Source organism: Petaurus breviceps, unplaced genomic scaffold (genome assembly GCF_028583685.1).
Source record: "Petaurus breviceps papuanus isolate PSGF00001 unplaced genomic scaffold, PetGlider_PUasm1.0 138, whole genome shotgun sequence".
Taxonomy (NCBI): Eukaryota; Metazoa; Chordata; class Mammalia; order Diprotodontia; family Petauridae; genus Petaurus; species Petaurus breviceps.
Window position 1 is genome coordinate 30016881 of NW_027185694.1, and position 24106 is coordinate 30040986.

Genomic DNA, 24106 nt, shown 5'->3' on the forward strand with positions numbered 1-24106 from the left:
AAGGAAGGAAGGAAGGAAGGAAGGAAGGAAGGAAGGAAGGAAGGAGCCACAAGATGATCCCTGAATAATTTAAGAAGTGCTTGTCTCTAGGTACTGATACCTAGATAGCTTGGGAACCTGGAGAGAGAGAGAAAAAGTTAGATGAGTGTGGATCTTCATGGTATTGGAACCCCCAGAGGAGGATCTATCAATTTGGCTATCATAAGTTCAATTTGAACCAAGACGAACAATTGAAACTTGAATTGAAGCATTCTACAGATTGTGCCCATGTGATTGACAGCTCTGATTCTCTGCATTCCCTTCAAAGTGGAGAGAGTAGGAGTGGGATATGGGACAGATAATGGGATGAGATTGATGAAATTTGAGTGTTTGTATGTGAGTGTGCACACTTCTGTGCTCTTCCCTGAACGTAATAAAATGATTTCTGTAAGGGAATGATAGGAGATAAATTTGGAGGTCTTTGGAGATTAGGCTAAGAAGTTAAGGCTTTTTCCTTTAAAATATAGAAATCCATTAAAGATGTTAAGACAGGAGAATGATGTGACAGAAGTAGTGTGGTGTAATATAGAGCCAGCCTCAGAGCCAAAAAGAACTGAGTTCAGATCTTCTGACACATACTGTCTGTGTAACTCAGATAAATCACTTCATCTCTGGCATGTCTGGCAACCCTTTAAGGAAAGAAGAAAAAAACATTTTATTAAGTACCAAGGAGACAAGCATTTATCAAGTACCTATTATGTGCCAGACAATGTGCTAAGTGCTTAATAGATAGCTCATTTGATCCTCACAACAACCCTAGCTGGGAGGGTGAGGGGGGTAGTTTTACAAGTAAGGAAACTGAAGTAGACAAAGGTAAAGTTGCTTGCCCAAGGTCACACAGCTGGTAAGGCCAGATTTGGACTTAGGCCTTCCTGACTCTTGCCAGCAATGTGGCAAAGTGGATAGAGTATCAGGGCTGAAGTCAGGAAGATTCATCTTCATAAGTTCAAATCTGGCCTTAGACACTTACTAGCTGTGTGACCTTGGGCAAGTCACTTAACCATGTTTGCCTCAGTTTCCTCATTTGTAAAATCAGCTGGAAAAGGACATAGCAAACCACTTTGGTATCTTTGCCAAGAAAATCCTAAATGGGGTCACAAAGTGATGGACATGACTAAAAATTACTGAACACACTTCTTGACTCCCGGCCCAATATTCTATCCACTCACTTTACCCTCTAGTTTCTCTCTAAGAACCCTCATCAGGAGTTTCCTATACCAGTGAAGGTGTGGTCTAAACCACACCTTCAGGGTGCACTGTATGAGAGAGGGCCTCTGGTGTGAGACAATGAGGGAAGATCTGGGGTGGGGATGGGGGAGGGCAAAGATATTAGGAGTACTACACATGAAAAATTAGAAAGAACTAATGCATAATTAGAAAAGGAGATAATGGGGAAGGGGATAGAGAATCAAAGATGACTCAAAGAGTTTCTCACCCCTGTTCTGGACCCTGGGAAGATAAGAGTACCATAGACAGAAAAAGGGGAAACTAGCTAGGGGGAGATGCGGAATAAACATTATTGATTAATCTTTTTCTTTCTCATCACAGAACTAGCCCTTCAAAAGCTTAACAAAAATTTGGATATTATATTCCTGTTATTCCCAAATTATGACCTAGCAATGGCTCTCTTCAATATGTATTATAGCCATGAAATGGAACAGTTGTGTAAACTTTTTGAAATTCCAAGGGATAAGTGCAAAAAACTTAGTGAGTATCTGCCTACCACTCACCTACTTTCGGTCCCTGGAAACAATCCTTTCTCTGTTTTCCATCACTGGGAGCAGAGGGTGCAGGAGGTGGGTGGATGAATGATATTCTCCTCTGCCTCAAAGAAAAAGAGCTTGATGTCATCAGGGGCTCCTGTCATGTCATAAGTCATACCCCATAACAGAGGAGAATCAGAAAGTTCTTGGAAAAGACTCAAGGTAAAAATGCAAGGCAACTGACTGACTGACAGCTTGTAGACTGAGATTTCTAAGAAGTAAGGAGCAGAATCCTTTCTAGAAGTATCCCATTGACCCTTTAGGGTCCCTGGGGTAGCACAGGGTACTCTGGAGCAGGAATACCTCACCAATGCCCCTGAGTGCCTGAAAAAGTTAATGAGGGCAGAACTCAATTCCTGCTGTGGACATCTTAGAAGACTAAGAGGAAGAGGAAAAGAAAGGAATATTCCTGTTTAGGCTTGCCTTAGTGAAATCCTTAAGGACTCCAGATCCATAGGAGCAAGTTTTACCTATTGGTCTTAAATCCTGAGTAACTAAGTGCTTGATCTCTTGGGTATCTTTTTCTTGTTTGGGGCTTAACAAAGTCTGTTGTCTTTCTGAGATCATTTATTATTGGGTGAGTTTAGAATTCTGTTTGGGATGTCCTTATGGTATCAGCGATCCACTTGGAAATTTGGGGTGCTCTTTTGTATAGGGACTCAGCACATTTTCCTGGAACTGCAGGAGGATCACCTATAGACTAGGGACCCTTGGAGAAATTTTGAATTCCCTATGTATTTCAGAGATCCCCGGAGAAAATCTGGGTTGTCCTATGTTGTTGCAGAGATGTAGAGTAATTTGACAACACTAAACCTAGTCCTGAGTGTGGGTCCAGAGCAGGATGTGAGGGGGTCTTAGTGGAGTACCTCCTGGGACCCAGAGCCATTTTGTAAGCACCAAGCTATATTTGTTTGGTTTCTCAATCTGAGGGTAAAGGAGTTATTGCACCTGGCCTGCCCATTCTTTCCCTAATGTAAACTTAAACAAATTAATTACTAATCTGGTGACCTTAAATCAGCTAGATGTGTTTTTCAAATTTTTATATACAAAAAAAATTTGCTTTGCCATTTACATTCTAGAAACCTCCAGATAAACACCAATACATCCATATATTACAACTATATATTTCCATAATAGCCAAAATTTTAAATGAAATATCAGCAGTATTATTATTGCCTGTTTGTAACACAAATATAAGTTTTAAATTAACAAATTTTATAACATAAAAACCCAATATACATGCAATACAAAATCCAGATTTTAAAAATTGCTGTAATACTATTCTTACTTCAAAATGTTTTTTTTTTACTAGCTAAACAGACTTTTAGAAACACAATACAATCTTAGAAAGATGGCAAAAACATAACAATGAATTTCAAATGACATCAAATGACATACAATAATTGATCTTATCACTCCTGGCATCTGCTTCAAAGTTAGAGAGATACCAACACATTACATTAAACATTTTACAATCATTATACCATGTTGATCACAAGTGTTTGTAACAAACACTATTAATTTTCCCTTTACAAATTCAAGTCAAGTAGAGATAACAAAAAACTTCTGGGTTTTTTTTTTAAGCAATCCCAATATCCTATTTCCAACTTCTTAATGATTAATTCTTAGAATTTGTGAAGATATTTTGCTGGTTTGTTTTTCTAGCTTTCATTATAATTCCAGGCTGGCCAGACCAGGACTATAAAGAAAAAGATTGTACATATTCCCCAAATTACAAAATTTCAAAATATTACAACACTTGGGTCAGTGTCCCATTCATCATTTTCTATTCCTTTAACAATATAGCCTTGTCAGTGGGGGAATGACAGAGAAGAATCTTGGTGGATTTTCTGAAAGTGAGAGCTTTAAATCTGCCAATCTCAAAGCTTCACCTCTAAGGCTTCTCTTTTACAGAGCTAAATATTTTCCCAATTTGCCTTAATTGTGAGGCAGGAGATTGCTAGCCTGCCTGCTTCTTTGATCTGAGGGGAGGGATTCCCAAAGAAGGGCCCACCTTCCCACCTCCCCCAATGTCCAGTGGGGAGGGGAAGGAATGGCACAGGGTAGAAAGTTTCGCTCAAGTGGAGTGAGGTGCCCCCCTTATGTTTTTTGGAGGACACATGGCCAGAGTCTCCCTCCAGGGAAGGCTCCCACCCTGCCCCTGCAGTCCCAGAGAAAGAGAAATTTCCCAATTGCCTAATTCCCTCCCTAGGGAGGGACTGTGCAAGTCCCAGAGGGCAGAGAACTCCTTCCCACCAGCTCTGTCCTCTTTCCCACCCCCACCCCAACTAGCTGGGCCTCCACCTTCCGGCTTGGGGCTGGGGGGCCTTCACCTTCTCCCTCCAGCAGCGCAGGGTGGACCAGATCCACCATTGGCCTGACACTGGAGCTAGGCTGGCCACCCCTCTCCCCCCTCCCCCAGCTGCTGCAATTTGGAAGGGGCCACATGGCCTCCCTGGCTTCCTCCCAGCTGGGCTTCCCCAGGTGCATTTGGGGCTTCTTCCTCCTCACCCCTCCCTTTTCTTGTCTCTCTTTCTCCGAAGGGGAGACAAAGGGAAAGCTGGAAGTTCAACAGTTGCCCTGGCTGTTTTCTGAACACATAGGCTGTTAGTTACTTACAGACAGATAGGCACACACTAAACACAGAAACATATAAGACTCACATACACTAACAGACAGACCTGTGGGCACCCCATCATGCATCAGATGGCAGGCCAGGATATAGCTGGCTTTGCCCCAAATGGGCCACCCAGTGGGCAGCACGAGAGAAATTGGGGCATATGGCTGCATCCAGCTGCCCAAAATTCTCAATAGAGTAGCACTCTTACAGAAGCCAAATAGGAGTCAGACAGATAGCCACTTACCTCTGGAGGCTGGCACAGAGATCTGGGTCCAAAGAGCTGAAATGTGATCTGATCGATGTCAGGGGATGGTCTGGATTTTCTCAGCCTTGAATTCTGAGCTCTGAAAAAATTTCAGATGCCAGTTGATCAAGGAAGTCAGAGCTGAGTAGCCTCCATCCCCTGAGGCCAAGGATTTTTCAGATTTTTTAGGGTCTTGGACAATGACACAGAACGTTGTCTATCTCACTGGGGCCTCCAAAATGTTGTACCCAGAAAACTCAAGCAAGACCCAAGTAACAATTTAAAATTGGACCCTTTATTTTACACCATGTTGGCTGATTAGACCACATATGGTGGGCTGATGAGGTACTATCCCACCATCCCAGGTCGTACAGAAGAGATCTTAGGTAAAGCCTCAGCTTTTAAAGGGACACCCTGCAGCCAACAGTTAGATATTATGTAAGCAGAAATGTGCAGAGGCCACAATCAGTGATTGGTCAGTACACACCTTAAAATTCCCACCAGTGCCAAATCTCCCTGACCTGGAAGCCCTCACACCTCCGTGAGGGAGAGCTGAGGTTGGGGGGAGGGAAAGAATGGGCAGGCCAGGTGCAACAGAGTAACTTCTAGTCAACTCCAGGTCCCTACTCCCTGTGGAGAGAGGCCTATATGCTCTGGGATCTCCTGAGACAGAAAAGGTGATTTTCTTTTCCTTTTTAAATTGGTCAGTGATTAAACCCAGCCTATGTATGGGGGTCCAGAGGAGAAGAGACCCTTTTAGTGGGAAAGGGAGAAGGTAAGAGTTTCAGTATTCGGTATCCTAATAATGATCCCTAAATAGAGGGGCCCCTCCATGGGAAAGGAAGAAGGTGAGAATCCCAGCCCCCCACCTTCATCCACTGGACAGGTGTTGCTACACAGGCACCAACACCAATCTGAAGGATGAGGGGGTAAACTTCCAGTTGACCCTAGTTCCCTTAATCCCTATGGGAAGAGCCCCACATGCTCAGGGGATGCTGGAAGGAACTTGAGCTTCCCTCTGAGAAGGGAAATTTGATCTCCATGTCCTTTTCCCTATCCTTTCTTTACTATTTTGTGTTGGGGAATGCCTTTACAAACAGCGAGTAGGTATTAACCTATTAGAAACTTATAAAATTCTATTTGTTTGTTAAATTGTATCACTCTTTACTTAGAAGGATGGGAAAATGTTAATGACCAGATTTGATTAGGAACTGTGTACCACAGAGGCTTTTCTTAAGGCTCTTGTATGAGGCCCTGAGGAAAGCATTCAGATAGTACATGTAGAACGTCAATAAGGCACTAAAGGGCTATTGAGGATTGAAGTCTAGGGATGCCACCAAACACATTCAGGTCATTTTGCTGAATATGGTAAACATAATATTAGACCTGGAGAAGACAGCATGTAAAGGTAGAGATTGGCTGATTGAATCCATTGAGTCACCCCACCCCACTTAAAGAAAGTAATAAAATTCTATTTTTGATTATCAAACATTCATTCATGAGCTTTAGACTGAGTCCTTGAAATGGTGTGACATTACACAGGAAGAGTATTTGGATTGGCTGAAGAGACTTGGCCCTGTAGGGTCTATCCAAAAAGAGATTGGAGAGATGAGAATGTGCCAGCTAAAAAATACCCCCTCCCCACCCACCCCTCACCTCCAGAAAGAACTGATTGGGGTTTGGGAGGGAGGAGCAGAGCCCTGGGCTTTGGCACTGGTCTCCTCCCTCACTATGACTGAACAAGAATCTGGTCTGGAGGACTTTTCATCTTTCCATCACGATCCTATCAGCATCCCCCAGAGCCAGCAGCGTCCCCAGGACCTGGTTGAGAACCAGCCATAGACTGGCACAGATTCAAGATTTTATGAAGAGTCCAGCAGAAAAGCTGCACCATACCTAAGGGGAACATCTTGAGGACTCCAGCAAAAGGATTTCCAGAAGCTATGAGTTCCTCCAATGCTACATGTCCTCTGTTGTTTGAGTTCAATTTCCCCAGGACTCTATATATCCTGTTGAAAGAGTGTGTCATGAACTTTGAGGGAGGGAATATTTGTACTTAACTATACCAATTATACCACAGTAGCAAATGCCCCTTCCTAAAGGCTAATTGTCTGACTAATTGATAATCAGGCCATGATCATTAAAGAAAGCACTTTGGTGGACAATCAAGAGCTATAGAATTAAAAAGACACCCCCTAGGGGCAGCTGGGTAGCACAGTGAATAGAGCACCATCTCGGGAGTCAGGAGGACTTGAGTTCAAATCTAGCCTCAGACACTTGACACACTTACTAGCTATGTGACCTTAGGCAAGTCACTTAACCCCAATTGTCTTGTCTTCACCCCTCCAAAAATAAATAATAAATAAAGACACCCCACCCCTCAATCCCTCAGGGGTAGTACCCTGAGAGCCCTGAAGGGACATAGTAGTCATGCTCTGGAGGCCTAGTTCATCCATAGAAGTGAGAGTTGATACAGTTGCCTCAGAACATAGTTATTCGGTATAGATGGTTTAAGAATTTAAATGGTTGAGTGACTTTTTCAGGGGTAATTTGAATGTATAATCGGGGAAGAAAGTCCAAGGATAATTGTTTAATGAAAGAACAAAAGGAGTTTGAAAAACTCAGCTGTAGTTTATTATCTCCACATTTGAGGATATGGAAGTATTTTTGATGTGGAATATGGCTGTTATATGGAAAGATCAGAGAAAGCCTTTTGTTGAATTTAAATTTTCTATATATTTTCCATAGAGGGAATTTGTTTTAACCAGATCAATATTGTCAGACTGGGCCATCTGCCAAGATCTGGAAATAACATTTTAAGAAGTACTTCTTTTTAATGATATATGCTAAAATGAGATTTTACCTGTACTTTTCTGAAGTCAGTAAGTTTAAAAAATGGCAAAACAAGATTTCAATGAAGTATCAATGATTCACTTTAGGCCATAAGTTTGTACTACAAGAGAATATCTACGCATGGAAGTCTCTTGGGATTGGAAAGTATTTGACCTCCATGGCTATATCCGGCTTTGTTTTTCTCCTGTTGCTTTTCTTCATTGAAACCAACTTCTTCCGGACACTGAAAATCTCTTTCTGTAAGATCTTGGAGAGAGAGAAATTGGTGAGTGGCTTAGTATGAAACATAAGTCAGTTGTATGAGGTTTTTATCTTAGTTTTTGACCAAAGATAAAAATCAACCGATTTTACATTTCTTTCTTTCATGAAAGAAATTAAATATACTCTTAGATCACTGCATTCTTGGTGAGACCCATTTCAGGTATATCCCCCACTATTAATTGGTCTCCATTTTATCTCCCACCTTCATGCATTTGCACAAGCTCTCTCACATGCCTGAAATACACTCCTCCCCTTCAAGACTCAATTCAGACACTGCTTCCTCTATGATTCCTAATTCTCTCCACAACCCCACTTGTTAGAGATCTCGCTCCTCAAATTATCTAATACTTATTTATGTGTACACGTTAGTATTCCCCAAGTAGAATATGAGGTTCTTGAAGACTGTTTCATTTTTGCCTTTATATCTCCAGCACCAGGACTCCTTTGCTGATTGTTTTTCCTCTCCTGCCTACTAAATGAGAGTGTGATCCAGGTTCTGTCCTAAACTGTGTTGTTTTCTACATACTCTGTGGGGTTTTCATCTCCTCTCCTGACTCCAAATATCACCTCTTTGTGAGTGATATTCCCATTCATATCTTTATCTCTAGCTCTGACCTCTATGTCCCATTTCTAGCTGCCCATCAAACATCTCCACCAAATGAGCTGGCAGCACCTCAAATTCAAAACGTCCAAAACAGAACACACCATCTTCTACCACCAAACCCTATCCTTTCTCCTAACTTCTGAATCTATGCTTATGATTGCAATCACCCAAGGTCCACACCTCAGAGGTATATTTGACTCTTCCTTTTTCCTGGATACATCCAATTTGTCACCATGTCCTGTTGTTTCAATGTGTGATGTATTCATCAGCTGAGCCCCAGCCCCTGGCACAATTGAACATAATTTGGGAGGGGTTAGCACAAAATCTCTTTACCTCAGACCCACCCACTCAGGGAACACCTTGGAAGAACATCAGTATCTGGTCTGTTCTCTGTAACAAAATCTCTCTGGTTCATGGTCCCATTCAAGAAAACCCTGGGAGAATGACTGTCTGGCTCATTTTGCTCTCCTGAAAAGCATCCCCAAACCCTCTGCAACATTCATGCTAACAAGACAGACAACAAAAAAACTCTCTTGCTTCCAACAGGGATCTTTATGGTCTTTGTTGCTTAGACTTGATAGGGAGTCAATCAGTTTTTTCCTCTCAGTGGGCCCTGTCTTCCCATCAGAAAAGAAGTCAGGGTCACTAGAGATTTTACCCTTCCTCTCAGACCTTCACAATCTGTACAACTTGCAGTACCAACGAGAAGCAAGATGCTAGCCTCTTCCCACATCTGACTCACCAATAGCTTCTGAAGCTGCACAATGATGTACTTGTCTCCTCCTGTTTCACTTTCTCTAGATGCTCAATGCACATGGTTTCCCATAGACAACATATGAATCCCTTCAGGTTGGCATCTCTGTCTCCTTTCCCTGTTGTCCACCTGTTCCCTCTTAAAGCTAGAAACAGATCCTTTATAGCCTATGTGCCTCAAGAATCACCCATAAATTAGGGGAGGGACATACCTCCATGCTCACTACATAGAATGACCTAGTTTTATGGTACTTTACAGTTTACAAAGTGATCTCCTTACAACAACCATCTGAGGTAGTTAGTTGGTACCAATGTTATTATTATCATTTCACATATAATAAAACTGAGACTAAGAGGAATTAGGTGACTTGCCAATAGTAACATGGCTAGTAAGTGACCAGAGCTAGTAATCAAACCCAGAGCTTATAATTCTAGCTCTGTAAGAAAGATTCTAAAACATTATTTCTACCTCTCCCATCTATTACCTCTTTTTCCCTTTTACTCCTACCCTTGAAAGCCAAGCTTGGGTTCTTATTCCTTTTTACCTGGACTCTACTAATCTGTGTAAGCTCACTGGTGTGCCAGGATCCAGCCTCTCATCCTCACCTCTATCCTTCCCACTCTTGACAAATACAAATACAAATACCTTAGTCTAGAACCTGGAGCCCTCTGCAATCTCTACCTTTTGAATTCTTTTCCTTCTTTCAAGGACTACCTCCTTCATGATGCCTGCCTACCACTTGATGCCAACAGCCTAAACTGATCCCTCTTTCTTCAAATCTTACATACTGCTCATTTTGAACTCTTAATCATATTAGAACTTCTATTCTGCTTATTTTTAGAGATATTTAATTCTCCCTGCTAAATTCCTCCAGGGCAGGGATTGTGTGTGGCCTTCCATCTTTGTTTCCTTGAGCCCTATCACAAGGCCTTGCTGCCTGGGAGGCACTTAATAAGTATGTCACTGCTACTGGGATCTCAGATGCCATCGTCCCTTGTGGCCCTATTCAAAAAACAAGCTACAGCCTCAATGTCTGGGGAGTGGGACAGGAGAAATCTCAGTCTCTTGGCATGTGTTTTCCAAGAAAAGCAGATGTGATTCTGGCATATCAGAGGCATGAGGCTCTGTGGAAGCAGTCACTCAGCTCACTGGCAAGAGAGAAGGGAAACTAGAAAACCCTTTATCTTGGTCCTCCTAGGAGCTCTGACCAATGTTAGACTCTGGCATTCTCTCTTCTCAGGTTGAATGTTCACAGTGTGAGTGGTAGGATAACACTGGGGTTCACAAAAATCATGCTATCCATATAAATCCATTATTTCCTATTGTCATCTACAAGACAGTCAGGACAGGAACTTGTTCTTTCTCTTATGGATACGTCTGTCCTCCTGAAGGCAAACTCCCCAAGGGAATAGTGATATGCCTTTTTACACCCTGCTTGCTTGATTCTCTGAGACCTCAGATAGGCTTTCTTTTCTTAAAAATGCACTGCTGTATTCCTGACCAAAAATGCAACAGGATGCATGGAATACCACATGAAGTTTTAATTTCCAGAATTTCCTGATCACATTTGAGCTGTGTCCAATGTTCCTGGTTGTCCTTGGGGAGACAGGAGTCTACTTAATTGACAGGTGAAAAATGCTCCAAAAGTCCAAAAGTAGATAAGAGCTACTTGCTTGACATCTCCAAAGACTCAACACATCTGTTGTGCCCTCTCACACCTCTCCCAACCCTATCTCAAGATAGCCAAATTTTTGAAAGGCGTTCATGTCTGTGATTCATCTCTCTGAAATAGTCACTGGTGCATAGCAAGTCATCTGTGATTTTCAAAGACCAAGATGTGGAAAATGAGAGAGAGAAAATCCTGAATTCACTTCCAGAGCTATTGCAGACCACCCCTCTAGTCACTAAAGAACTCACAAAGGTAAAGCCAAAAGAAAGTCAGGGCTGTCCTGGGCCTTCTCCACTGGGGGCATATCGGGTATATAACTGATTGTGGGTGGCTGGTTTCTGGGATCCATAAAGTTGGGGAGAAGGAGCTTGAGCTGAAAGAGAGAGCTCTTCTTCTGCTGTCCCAGGAGGTATGATGCTGGTTTTTACATGAGGATCAATAGCCCTGTTTTTCACAATTCATAGGAAGTCTGTGAGTTTTCTTTTGGGTGCTTCTTAGGTGCATAGCCATAGGAAGACACCTGTCCTCGCTGTGAACAAGATCTCAGTCACAGTCCAGAAAGGAGAGTGTTTTGGGCTGTTGGGCTTCAATGGAGCTGGGAAAACCTCCACCTTCAAAATGCTAACTGGGGAAAATACCATCACGTCTGGAGATGCCTTTATCAATGGAAAGAGCATCCTCAATAACCTCAAAATGGTAAGGTTCTCCTTAGGGCCAGGGGAACATACTTCCCTGAAAGATGACAGTCAATGAAGGAGAAGCAATAGGAACTATAATGAGGAAAATGGATCTTCAAAAGGTGAAAGACACAGGGATTGCTGTTCATCTAGTGATGGAATTCTGGGAAAAAGTGGTCAAAATTAGAACAGTCTTAGCCTGAAAGTGTGAGCACAGGGTGTTTCCTGTAGCCTTCTGGAGTATAAAAGCAAGAGTGAGAGTGCCTCAGGATAGATTCCTTACAAAGGGTTTGGCATAACTAAAGGTGCTGAATCTGGTTCTATTTGGGGGGATTGGGATGGAGGAACCTCACAGTTGTCTACAGGACTTCCTTTCACAGTCCCTTGTATTCCCAGGCCCATTGCTTGTCCAACCTCTTAGTTGAAGCCCTGGAATCCAAAAGACTTACTCCTCATTGGATGCTGAAGAGGGATGGACAGATCAATGTGTGTTACCAGATGGAGTATCTAAAGTCTGGCCAATTCAACTCCATTATGTTTGGCAGATATTTAATAAATGCCTAACACGAATGAATTAAAGAATAAAACATTTTATTGAATGCTCTGTGCAAAGCACTGGGGATACAAACAGAAAAGCTAGACAGAACCTGCTCTCAAGGAATTCACATTCTAATGGGGATGACAACCCATATGGAAAGTTTCTGCTACAATTCAGATGGAAAATTCTAATGGTGCCATGGGTACTAGCTACCACCCTGAGTGCAGTTACAAAGTAGAAGTTAATGCCTCTTCTTTGATGTCATTTCCACTAGTAAAATCATGTCGATTTCTGATGTTGAAAGATTTTGCATTACCAAGGATTTCCATGGCAAGAACTTGAGACTTTGATAGCTGTGACTATAGCACCTGCAGAAGCAGTTTCCAGGCTACATTTCCACAGGGGTTACATCCCAGGATGATGGCTAAGGGCACTGGGATAGAAACATTGTGAAAGGCTCTTGGGTTGAGGGCCCTGGGCTGTCTCCACCAGGAGGAGATAGTAGTTAAAATGGTGAGGATGGTTTGACTTACCTGGTGTGCAAGTATGTATGTTTCATTTTAGGTATCCCTATACATCCCTTCTATAAGCTATGCACAGTCACAGATACAAAAGTGAAATGATAGTCCCTGCATTTGAAGTGTTTATAATATAATAAAGGAGATTTACACAAATAGCAATATCATTTGGAATATAAGTACAAAGGAGAGGTCCAAACAAAGTAGTGGGAGATTCAAAAGATCACTTCCAACTCAAAGAATCAGGGACAAGTTCTTGGAAGTACTCCCTGAGCTAGTCCTTGAGGGAAGGGAGGGATGGCAGTAGGTGATGATGACAGGAACAACCATTCTAGACTTGGAAAAATAACACAAGCAGAGTCACAGAGATGGGGAGAGAAAAGGACAAGAAAGATCTAGTTTTGCTGAAAAAATAGTGTGTAGAAGAAAATGAAATGAGTGGAAAGGCAAATTGGAACCAAATAGACTCCTTCAATGCAAAGACTTAAGAAGTTTATACCTTACTCAGGTAATGCAGAGAAGTCGAGAGTATGAAGACTGAAAAAGACCATTAATTAGATTTGGCAATTAAGAGATCATTAGTAACTCTAAAGAGAACAGTTCCAGTTGACTGATGAGGCCAGAAGCCAAGGAAAGGAAGTGGAGGCATCTATTGTAAGTGACCTCCTCAAGGAATTTAGCCACAAAATGAAGGAGAGATAAGAGACAATAGCAAGTAGAGTTGGAAGGATCAAGTGAAGTGTTTTTGAGGTTGGGGGAGATATGGGTACATACATAGCAGTAGGGAAGCAACCTACATAACCCTCGACACATAAAGTAACCCCATACATGGCTCTTCTCAAATATACATTACTAGCTCTTGCATATGGAGTCAGCACTTAGCCAGCTTGCCCTTCTTTAATTACTACAGGGTAAATTGAGGTGGGGGGTTAATGCTAAACAAAATTTTAAAGTGAAATTTGTTTTTGTCACCTTCCCACATCTCTTTCTTTGTATATCTCTTACCTTCTAGCACCACTCTTCCTTAACCCTCAGGACTGTGGTATATACATGCTACCTAGTCACTCTCACCCAGGCCTGCCCTCTCCCAAAGTGTTTCAGGTTTCAAAATGATCTCTTCTCCTTGCCCTACTCTGCCATCAATATTTTCATTCCCTTACTCCTACATGTTAGAAAAAAACTGACCAAATTAATCCATAAGAAGATATAAATGTTTGAGAGCTGCATAGCTTTTTAACCTTGTCTACAAAACAAATATTTGTTCATTAACCCCAATTAACCTTGTATTGGGGGAGTCTCAGACAGCAACAATATGTTGGGGCAGGAGTGACCTGTCCTTATATCACACCAATTAACCAACTTTGCCTATCCGTGAAGGTAGAAAAATCAGCATTTTAAGTCACTAGATTCCATGCCCCCCCCCCTTTGTTTTTCTCATTCTCCCTCTCCCTCTACTGGAGAAGGGAGATGGGGAGAACAACTGAGAATTCAGCCCCTCCTTCATCTGAACTGGCCAAAGGAAGGAAGAATAAATACACTAAGACAGTTGGGTACAGAAGTACTTTGTACTCAACAGGAAAACAGGAGGGGAAAGCGAAAAGGAAGGAAGTACAAATAAAAGAGAAGATACTTAAAGAGAAAGATTAGTCCTAAGCAAAACAAACTCTAGGAATGTGTAAAATATTTATAACTTTTTTGAGGTGGCAAAAATTAAGAATGTGAGAGGATGTGTATCCTCTCTATCTCTTGTTTGGTCATAAACTCTTCCCTTATTCATAGATCTGACAGGTAAAATTTTACATGCTCCCCTAATTTGCTTGTGATATCACTAATCATGTGTTCATTTTGACCTTATCTTGGTATATAGTATAAGATGCTGGTCTATGCCTATTTTCTACCAAACCACTTTCTAGTTTTTCTGGCAGTTTTGTCAAATGGTGAATTCTTGCCCCAAAAGGTTCGATCTTTGAGGTTATCAAACACTAGATTACTGTAGTCATTTACTTCTGTATATTGTATACTTAACTTATTCTACTGATTAACCACACTATTTCTTAGCCAGTAACAGATTGTTTTGATGATTGCCACTTTGTAATACAATTTGAAAATATGTATTGCTAATCATTCTTGTTTCCCCTCTTTTTTCATTTATTCTCTATTTTTTACCTGTTTCTCTCCCAGATGAATTTTGTTATGATTTTTTTCTAGCTCTATAAAATAATTCTTTGGTAGTTTGACAGCACTGAATAAGTAAATTAACTTGGGTAGAATTGTCATTTTTTGTTAAATTGACTCAGCTTACCCACGAGTAGTTAAATTTCTTCAGTTGTTTAGATCTGTCTTTATTTGTGTGGAAAATGTTTTGTAATTATGTTCATATAGTTCCTGGGTTTGTCTTGTCTGGTACACTGCCAAATATTTTATGCTGTCCACAATTATTTTAAATGGACCTTTCCTCTCTTTTTTTTCTGCTGAATTTTGTTGGTAATATATAAAAATGCTGATGATTTATGTGGGTTTATTTTATATCCTGAAACTTTGCTAAAGTTGTTCATTGTTTCAACTAGCTAAGGATATCACCATATTATCTGCAAAAAGTGATTTTCTCAAAAAGTTTTGTTTTCTCATTGCCTATCTCATTCCTTCAATTGCTTTTTCTTGTCTTATTACTATAGCTAGCATTTCTAGTACAGTAGTAAACAATAATGGTGATAATGAATATCCTTTGTATCACTCCTGATCTTGTTGGGAAGGCTTCTAGTTTAACCCCATTACAGATAATGCTTGTTCTTGGTTTTAGATAGACACTGCTTATCATTTTTAGAAAACCTCCAATTATTCCTCTAGTGTTTTTAATAGTAATGGATGTTATATTTTGTCAAAAACTTTTTCTGCATCTATTGATGTAATCATACAGTTTTTGTTAATGATATGGTCAATCATGCTGATAGTTTTCCTAATAATAAACCAACCCTACATACCTGGCATAAATTCCACCTAGTCATATTAGATGATCTTTGTGATATATTGCTGTAATCTTCTTGATAATAATCATTTAAAATTTTTGCATTGATATTCATTAGGGAAATTGATCCATATTTTTCTTTTTCTGTTTTTACTTTCCCTGGTTTAGGTATCAAAACCATTTTTGTGTCATAGAAGGCATTTGGTAGAACTTTTTTTTCTCAAATTGTTTATATAGTATTGGATTTAAATGTTCTTTAAATGTTTGGTCACACTTACTTGTAAATCCATCTGGTTGTGGGGATCTTCTCTAGGGAGCTCATTTATAGTTCATTTCAATTTCTTTTTATCTATTTTATTGTTTTTTCCTCCATAAAATATTTCACTAGTTTTTTTTACCTAAAATGTTACCAATATCTCCTTTTATTTTCAGATTTTCTATTTTGTTGTCTAATTGGGAATTTTTAATTTGCACTTTTTCCTATTTTTTTAAATTGTATACCCAGCTGATTGATCTGTTCTCTTTTTTTTGATATAAACATTTAGAGATATAAATTTTCCTTTAAGCACTGCTTTCACCACTTCCCACAAATTTTGGTATGTTGTCTTAATTGTTGTCATTTGTTCTTTAACCTACTTATCCTTTAGGATTAGATTTTTTAGTTTGAAAATAATTTTTATTCTATGTTTCCAAGACCTATTATTGATTGTATTTTTATCACATTATGGTCTGAAAGGGGTTCCATGTAATATATCTATTCTTCTTCATTGCTTGTTAGATTTTTATGCCCTAAATACATGGTTTCTTTTGTGAAGGTGCTATAATAAGCTGAGAAAAAGATATATCCTTTTGTATTCCCATTCAGTTTTCTCCAGAGGTCTACCATATTTAACTTTCCTAAAATTCCATTCATCTCCTTAACTTCTTTCTAATTTATAGTTATATTTATCTAGGTCTGAGAGGGGAAATTTGAGGTCTTCCATGAGTATAGTTTTACTATTTCTTCCTATAACTCATTTAACTTCTCCTTTAAGAATTTGGATACTCTGCCATTTGGTACATATATATTTTTTGATTATTGATTATTGAGTATTTTATTTTTGATTATTGAGTATTGATATTACTTCATTGTCTATGGTATCTTTTAGCAAAATGTAGTTTCCCTAATTATCTCTTTTAATTAAGTCTACTTTTGCTTTGTCTGAGATCATTGTTGCTACCCCATGATAGCTTTTTTATGATCAGAGTTTTTTGGTGATTTGCTCATTTTTACCAGTCTTTTTCTTCACTTTGAACTTTATGTTACAATTGGCCTCTGCTTAACTGGGAATGGAGAGACATTGTCTCAAGCTTTGTACTTTTTCCACACTGCTATTTTCAGAGCTAGTTCTGGGGGGTCTGTAAGTTTTCAATGTTTCCAAGCTCATGTTGCCCTGGGAGAGGTGCTCTCCTGCTCTCCTAGTCTGTACTCCAGTCTTAATCCAAACTCCCCCCCCCCCGTTTCCCTGCAACCACAAGTGCTAGTGTTCCTCTTTATCCTGGGAACTACAGGGCCCTGTTTCTCTTATGATCAGCCACAAACATTCCTCTCTGCACTGCAACTGTGACCCAGAATTGCAGTGCCTGGTCCTGTGCCCAGTGTCAGCTCAGTGTCCCCTGTAATCTCTTTCTGACCAGTTGTCCAGTCCCCTTACCATCTCTGAGCTAAGAGAAAGCTGCTGCTGTTTCTACCACCTACAAGGCCTGTCACTGGTGTTGCTGCATGTGCTTCTGCCACTTCCTAAGTTGTCTTGGATTGGAAAAGTATCTCGCCCTGACTTTTGTTGGCTATGTCTCTCCAGAATTTTATTTGAAATTATTTTGAAGTTGTTTGAAGGGGTATGTTGGATTGGTGCCTCTACACCCCCTCCATTGCTATTTCCCAAGTCACCTCACCAACTATTTGTGATGCCTCTAATGTTGTCTTTCCCTCTGGACAAGGTCATGAATATTGCTCCCTGCTTGCTTTTCTGAGCGCTTCCTCCTATGTGGTACTTACTTCTAAATCATACCCATCATAGTTTTGGGCTTTGCAGTTTTATCTGAACATTTTTCTCCCTTTTGTGGCTGAGTGGATCTTTCCAGGCATGGGAGAAAGTGTGAGGAAAAGCATAGATATGGGAACATGACAAGAACAAAGGGGCCAGAAAGTTTTATCAGACTATAGACTAATAAGGGAAGTCAGATAAAATAAAGCTGGAAGAGTATACAAGGAGATTATGGAGAGCTTAAAGTGACAGGATAAGTTGTCTATATTTTATTTGGTATTTGGGAACCAAACACCTCAGTTTACTTATTTTTTTTTAAACAAAAGACTGACATAATCTGAGTACTTCATTAGAAAGTTTACCCAGGGGGCGGCCAAGTAGTACAGCCAGTAAGAGCACCGGCTCCAGTGTTGAGAAGACCTGGAGATCGAATCCCAGGCTCAGACACTTAGCACCCGCCCAGAAACACCTGGCCGTGTAACCTTGAGCAAGTTACTTAACCCCAATTGCTTAGGGGCGGCCAGGTGGCTCAGCGAGTAAGACCACCAGCTCCAGTGTCGGGATAACCTGGATCAAATCCGGGCTCAGATACTCAGCACCACACCCAGAAATAATAACTGGCCATGTAACCTTGAGCAAGTTACTTAACCCCAATTGCTTAAAAAAAAAAAGTTTACCCAGGTAGCTGTGTGACAGATAGATGGGAAAGGGGGTAGAAGAGGGCAAGAACAGCAGGTAGGAAACTGGCATAATGATGGAGGGGAGAAGGAAACAGGACCTAAAAATCTTTTGTGAATCCTCCTAGAAAAGGCTCATATATACTGATATAAAACTGCATCAGCACTGAGGATGTCTCCAGAGCAGATGAGAAGTTCCATTTCAGTGTCCTTGTGTAATAGTAATTGAACTTAAAGATCCCCCTGTATTGGCTTGGTTTTTGGTTTGATTGTGTTAAAACCCAGAGCTTGTGAATCCCACTTGTGGGATGGACTTGTTGACGTGAAAAGAGAGGGCTGAACTGGGAGGAGCTGGTGATGTAAATTTAGAGAAACACAAGAAAAGAGAGAGGCAGAAGAACTTTTTGGAAGTAGCACTTTGAAGGCAGAGAGAGACTGAGAGGATTGCTGAGGGCCACTTTGAATTGCCCAGGACTTTTGAGAGCTGCCACCCAGAGCTGCCAAGGACTGAGGAGGTATGGCTGTTATGCTGGTACTTTGTCTGTCTGTTTTGATGTTGTTTTGCCAGATTTGTCCACTGGTAAAGGACAGTCCTGTTGTTGCAGAATACTTGGAACCTTGCTGTTGGTTCAGAGCTCTGGAAACTGTTCTGCAGACAGAGAGTGAATTCTATCCACTGGTGAAGGACAGTGCTGTTGTTGCAGAGGTCTTGGAACCTTGCTGTTGGTTCAGAGCTCCAGAGACTGTTCTGCAGACAGAGAGTGAATTCTGTCCACTGGTGAAGGACAGTCCTGTTGTTGCAGAGGTTCAGGAACCTGGCTGTTGGTTCAGAGCTCCAGAGACTGTTCTGCAGACAGAGAGTGAATTCTGTCCACTGGTGAAGGACAGTCCTGTTGTTGCAGAGGTCTTGGAACCCTGCTGTTGGTTCAGAAGCCCTGAAGAAGGATTTTCTTGTTGTATGTTTACAGAAATCCTGGAAGAGGGTTTTGCTAATGTCTTCAGGGGTCCTAGGACTGTTCTGCAGACAGAGAATGAATTAATGAAGACACTGGCAATGTATCTTGTGGCCTTGCTAAGCTTTGTCTCCCCAGGAACAAAGATTGCTGAGAACTTGCCTCATGTCAAGATGAAGAAAAGACCTCTCTTTGGGTATTAAATGCTGAGCTTAAGCTTGTTGTAACTCTGGGGTAGATTGAATTGTGATCCAAGGGGGGAGGGACTTTTGACCTTTTTGTGTTCTGTGATTGAACAAATGAATGTACTTTACTTATGATTGGAAACAAATCTCCATTTGAGAAGAGGGGCTTTGTGATGGACTAAATGAATTTACAGCCTAGGGGTGGAGTAGTATTTAGAAGAGGGACTTTGTGACCGATTAAATGAATGTAATGTCCAGAGATGGGGTAGTACTTGGAGATTATTGAATTACACTTGGTAAATGCTGTATTTTGAATTATGCTATATTTTGATTCTGTCTGTTCTTAATTTGTCACTGAATAAAATGGAGAGCACCTATGCTGGTATTTTGAACCTTGGGAAGTTGCCTTTACTTGGCATTACACCTTGCTTCTCTTGGTCTTGATAAAGCTGTTAAGCTTTATATTATCTTATAAGAAATTAGTGCTAACAAAATACCAAATACCTTCTTCTGTCAATACACACACACAATACACACATGCACATGCACACGCACACACACATGTGCCTTGAAAGAACCATTCTGCAGTAATTCCCATCCCTTCTCTTATCCGTTGGCCATGACTGTTCCCTAAGGATGGACCCCAGCAAGCTCCCAGTGGAGAGCATTCACAACTTTGGTAGCAGCAGAAAGCCCTTGGCCTGACCACTGGAGGGTATTGTCTTTCCTGAGCAAGGGCCTGGACCAAAATTAATGAATCCTTGGCCTTATCAGATTCTAGACCATATGTGATCAAATAAAGTTTTCACATCAGGTGTTGCTAGCCAGCCTGCTTTGCATCTTCTGAGGGCTCTTTTCTCCTTGTAGTTACAGAGAGAAGTTGGCTACTGTCCTCAGTTTGATGCCCTGCTGGGCTACATGACAGGACGGGAAATTTTAACCATGTATGCCCGGATATGGGGCATTCCTGAGAACCAAATCAAATTGCATGTGAAAAGTATGATACAGAAGCTGCTCCTGGAAAACTCTGCAGACATTCTTGTAAAAAACTACAGGTGAGACATTAGACTTTGACAGCCTCTTCCCTTCCTATAACCATTACATTACGGTAATACAGAATGCTTTTTTCTCAGCCATAACTCAGTGGCCATAGTAGCTTTCTCAGTACCAGGTATGGGATATGACCACACTGGCCACACAAGACTGGCCTCAGACAGAAAAGAGGAGTGACCATTTGGCAGCTTGAGGAACAAGATTGATGCAAGGAGCTTCTGATTATTTGACCTACTCAGATTATCTTTCCATAAAGGATATTCTGATTGATTCCTGCTAGCTCTGATCCTGGGACATAGAGAAGGGTTCGGCAGCATTGTCCATTTCCCAGCCTGGTGAGAGTGTCAGAAGAGCTCCCTGATCTGCTGTTCCCTACTACATGAGGCAGTGACCAGGATGTAAGAGTGATTAACCAACAAGCCTAGAACTTGGATGAAAGCAGGCTGCCCTGAAGCACTTACGTACAATGTCACAGGTCACAGAGTCTTAGAGCCAGAAGTGATCTCATCCCAGGTTTCATACCTATTCCAGACTCCATCCACAAAGAATCCCCTCTACATCTCCATCAAGGAGTCATTCATCCTTCACCCCAGTGGCAACTCATTCCAGTCTTGGACATTTCTCACTGTTAGGATGTGTTTCCTCTGACTCCAAATCTAGTGCACTTTCTATTATTAAATAAAATAATAACTGTAAAGTGCCTGTCTTATAATAAGTACTACGCAAATGATTATGATGTAGACTCATATATAGACCAAAATTAGCACATCACAGTAATGCCAAAAATGAAGGTTAACGAAACAGCCTTCATTCAGCACAAGTTACACTAGTGAAATAAGAGTTTTTGGGCAGTCTTGGATTAGTTGCAGGCAGGCAAAGAAAGTGGAATTGGGCAATCACAGCTAGTCATTAAGCATGGATTGAGTGCGTGCTGTGTGCCAGGTTCTAAGCTCAGTGCTGAGGACACAAAGAAAGACAAGAGACAGTCCCTGCCCTCGAGGGGCAGCGTTCCGTAGGAGGGCATGTTTACTGTGTCCCTGACCAAGAAGAGAGTCACACGCTGGCCGCCACTTCTTCTAAGAGAAACCTTCCTGACCTAGCTAAGCAATCTCTGCACGCTTATTCCTGATGCTTGGGATTAAAGGTCTGCACTATTACATATTGTATTGTAGCATACTATATGTTGGAAGTTCTACTTTCTGTTGTTTTTCCTGACCCCAGCAAACCCTACCAGTGATAGTCAGTGCAGTCAGTGGATAAGCAAACCACTCTGTTCTGAACCTGTAAATCAGGACACCAAGCCCCAAGTGAAGAAGCTTTACAAAGCCCTTGACTTGAATATAAATTCACCTGTTCTTTACAGTGACACTGAGGAGCCATTGGTTGGCATGCCATAATTGAACCGCTGCATGAAATTTGGGGGAGGTCATATTCTCTTCCCAACATTACAAATGAATTGCGTGGAACAGACCACTAAAGCTATGGCCCCTACCAAACCACCAGCCAATTGCTACCTCCAGTACCAAGACCTAGAGTGGTTTTAGTGCATTTGGTTAGATAAGTCACACACACACACACACACACACACACACACGCACACACACATGCACACACCCATGCAGGCTGTCATCCAATTTCAGCCAACCAGATTTTGTGGAGCAATCCTGAAGCTATGATTTTCAAGAGCTCTCCCAAGGTAGGATCTCAGGTGGGTTTAATATTTACTAGCTATGTGAGGCTGAGTAGATCACATAGCCTGTATCAACTTCAGTTTCCTAATCTGTAAAATTGGGATCATAATGCTTTATAGTACCTGCACCCAAATGTTGTTATGAGGATCAAATGAGACAATATGTGAAACACATTTGCAAACCTGAAAATTCTATAAAACAGTTAATGATTACTCTAGCACCTCTTCTTTGCTCACACTCCCTCCTCTCATTCACACTGGTAGCTCTGTGATGTCCTCTGAGGATCACTGCCTTTCTGAAGTCAGGAGCCAATATTTCTCCATCACCAGGAGTTAGAATGTTTTAATCCACTACCATCTTCATGTGACTGTACACATCCATATATAGGTACTTCTCTGTTGTTCACCACTGCTTCCACCTCTGGTGGATTCTGTTACCAATTTGTGAGGCTGTGAGACCTCTGATAGTTATTCTGACCTTTTGAAGTTCACAATGTTGTAACTTTACCAATTGTGAGTCTGGATATTCAGTTATCTAACATCAGGACAGAAGAAACAGAAACACCATCTGCTTACAGACAGATGCATGGTAACCATATGAGAGAAAGGTGAGATTTCTCTCTACCTGACATCTCAAAACATTCTTGCCTAACTCACCAGCAAGAAAGAAAAGACTGAGAGGTCAGCCATGCACCCCAGTTCTAACTCAGCATCTCCAAAACCACCGGGTCTTTGGCTCAGTAGCCAATTAAAAAACATTTCACTATCACTTCATAATGACATCATCATATTTCCCCAAAACAACAATAGATACCACCAGTAGCACTCTCTGCGTGTGCCTATCCCCATTACAGAGACAAGCCAAGAGCTCTGAAAGCTCTATGCTGAGTTTATTATATTTAACAAAGCAAGCTGTAATAGAGATTTGTAATAGAGATACTTGCTCAACAGCAAATGATACAGACTGGTAGTTTCCCATTTAAGTCTTTTTTTTTTCTTTTTAGAGGAGGGAAGGCAGGACAATTGGGGTTAAGTGACTTACCTAAGGTCACACAGCTAGTAAGTGTTAAGTGTCTGAGGACGGATTTGAACTCAGGTCCTCCTGACTCCAGCCAGGGCTGGTGCTGTATTCACTGCACCTGTGAGGCACCCCCAAGACTTTTCTTCCATTTTGCATACAGAAATGCCTTTTACCTTCATTTTAAGTTCAGAATTTTTTAAAGTTTCAGGGTTTTTTTGTTTGTTTGTTAGGGTTTTTTTTTCCAAATGCTTTATTAACTTCAGGTTTACTTCATTCGTTTCTGCCAGATTTTAGGTTACAAATTTTTTCCCCATTTTTCCCCTACCCACCTCCCCAAAATAGCGGTCCCCCAGGATATCCCCTCCTCTTATTTCCCAATTACATGTAAAATAGTATTAATAATAGTATGTATATATGTATATATTTAAGCATTTGGTTTTTAAATTTTGAATTCCAGATTCATTCCCTTCGTCCCTTGTCACCTACCCTTACTGGGAAGATAAACAATTCAATACAGGTTATACATGTGCAGCTAATACAAAACATTACCATAGTAGATATATTGTAGAAGACTGATTATATTTCCCTCCCTCCTATCCTACCTCCCACTTGATCTATTCTCTACTTTGATCCCATCCCTTTTCAAAAGTGAGTGCTTCCAGCTTCCCTCCCCCCCAGCCTGCCCTCCCTTCCATCATCCCCACTCTCATCCCCTTCCCCCCCTACTCTCCTGGAGGGGGAGATACACTATTTAGTGTGTATTTCATTCCCTCTTCAAGCCAAATTCAATGGGAATAAGGTTGACCTATTCTTCCTATTCTTCCCCTCCATTGTACCCATTTTCACTTGCCTCTTCTATATGAGATAGTTTGCCCCATTCTGTCTCTCCCCATCTCCTCTCATTATATTCCTCTCTCACCTCTTAATTTCACCTTTTAAATATCATCCCTTCCTATGAAATTGGTCCTGTGCCCTCTATCTATGTTTACCTGTAA

The 24106-nt window shown here is 41.1% G+C and overlaps 1 protein-coding gene across 1 annotated transcript in view; it reads left to right on the plus strand.

Moving 5' to 3' along the window:
• The window catches only part of LOC138143979 (phospholipid-transporting ATPase ABCA3-like), a 282495-nt gene that overhangs the window by 249258 nt on the left and 9131 nt on the right, over positions 1-24106 (plus strand). Inside the window, exons 22-26 of the mRNA XM_069065289.1 lie at positions 1588-1746; positions 7606-7784; positions 10931-11059; positions 11306-11503; positions 20215-20402. Coding sequence (XP_068921390.1) covers positions 1588-1746; positions 7606-7784; positions 10931-11059; positions 11306-11503; positions 20215-20402 — 853 coding nt within the window. The remainder of the gene's footprint in view (positions 1-1587; positions 1747-7605; positions 7785-10930; positions 11060-11305; positions 11504-20214; positions 20403-24106) is intronic.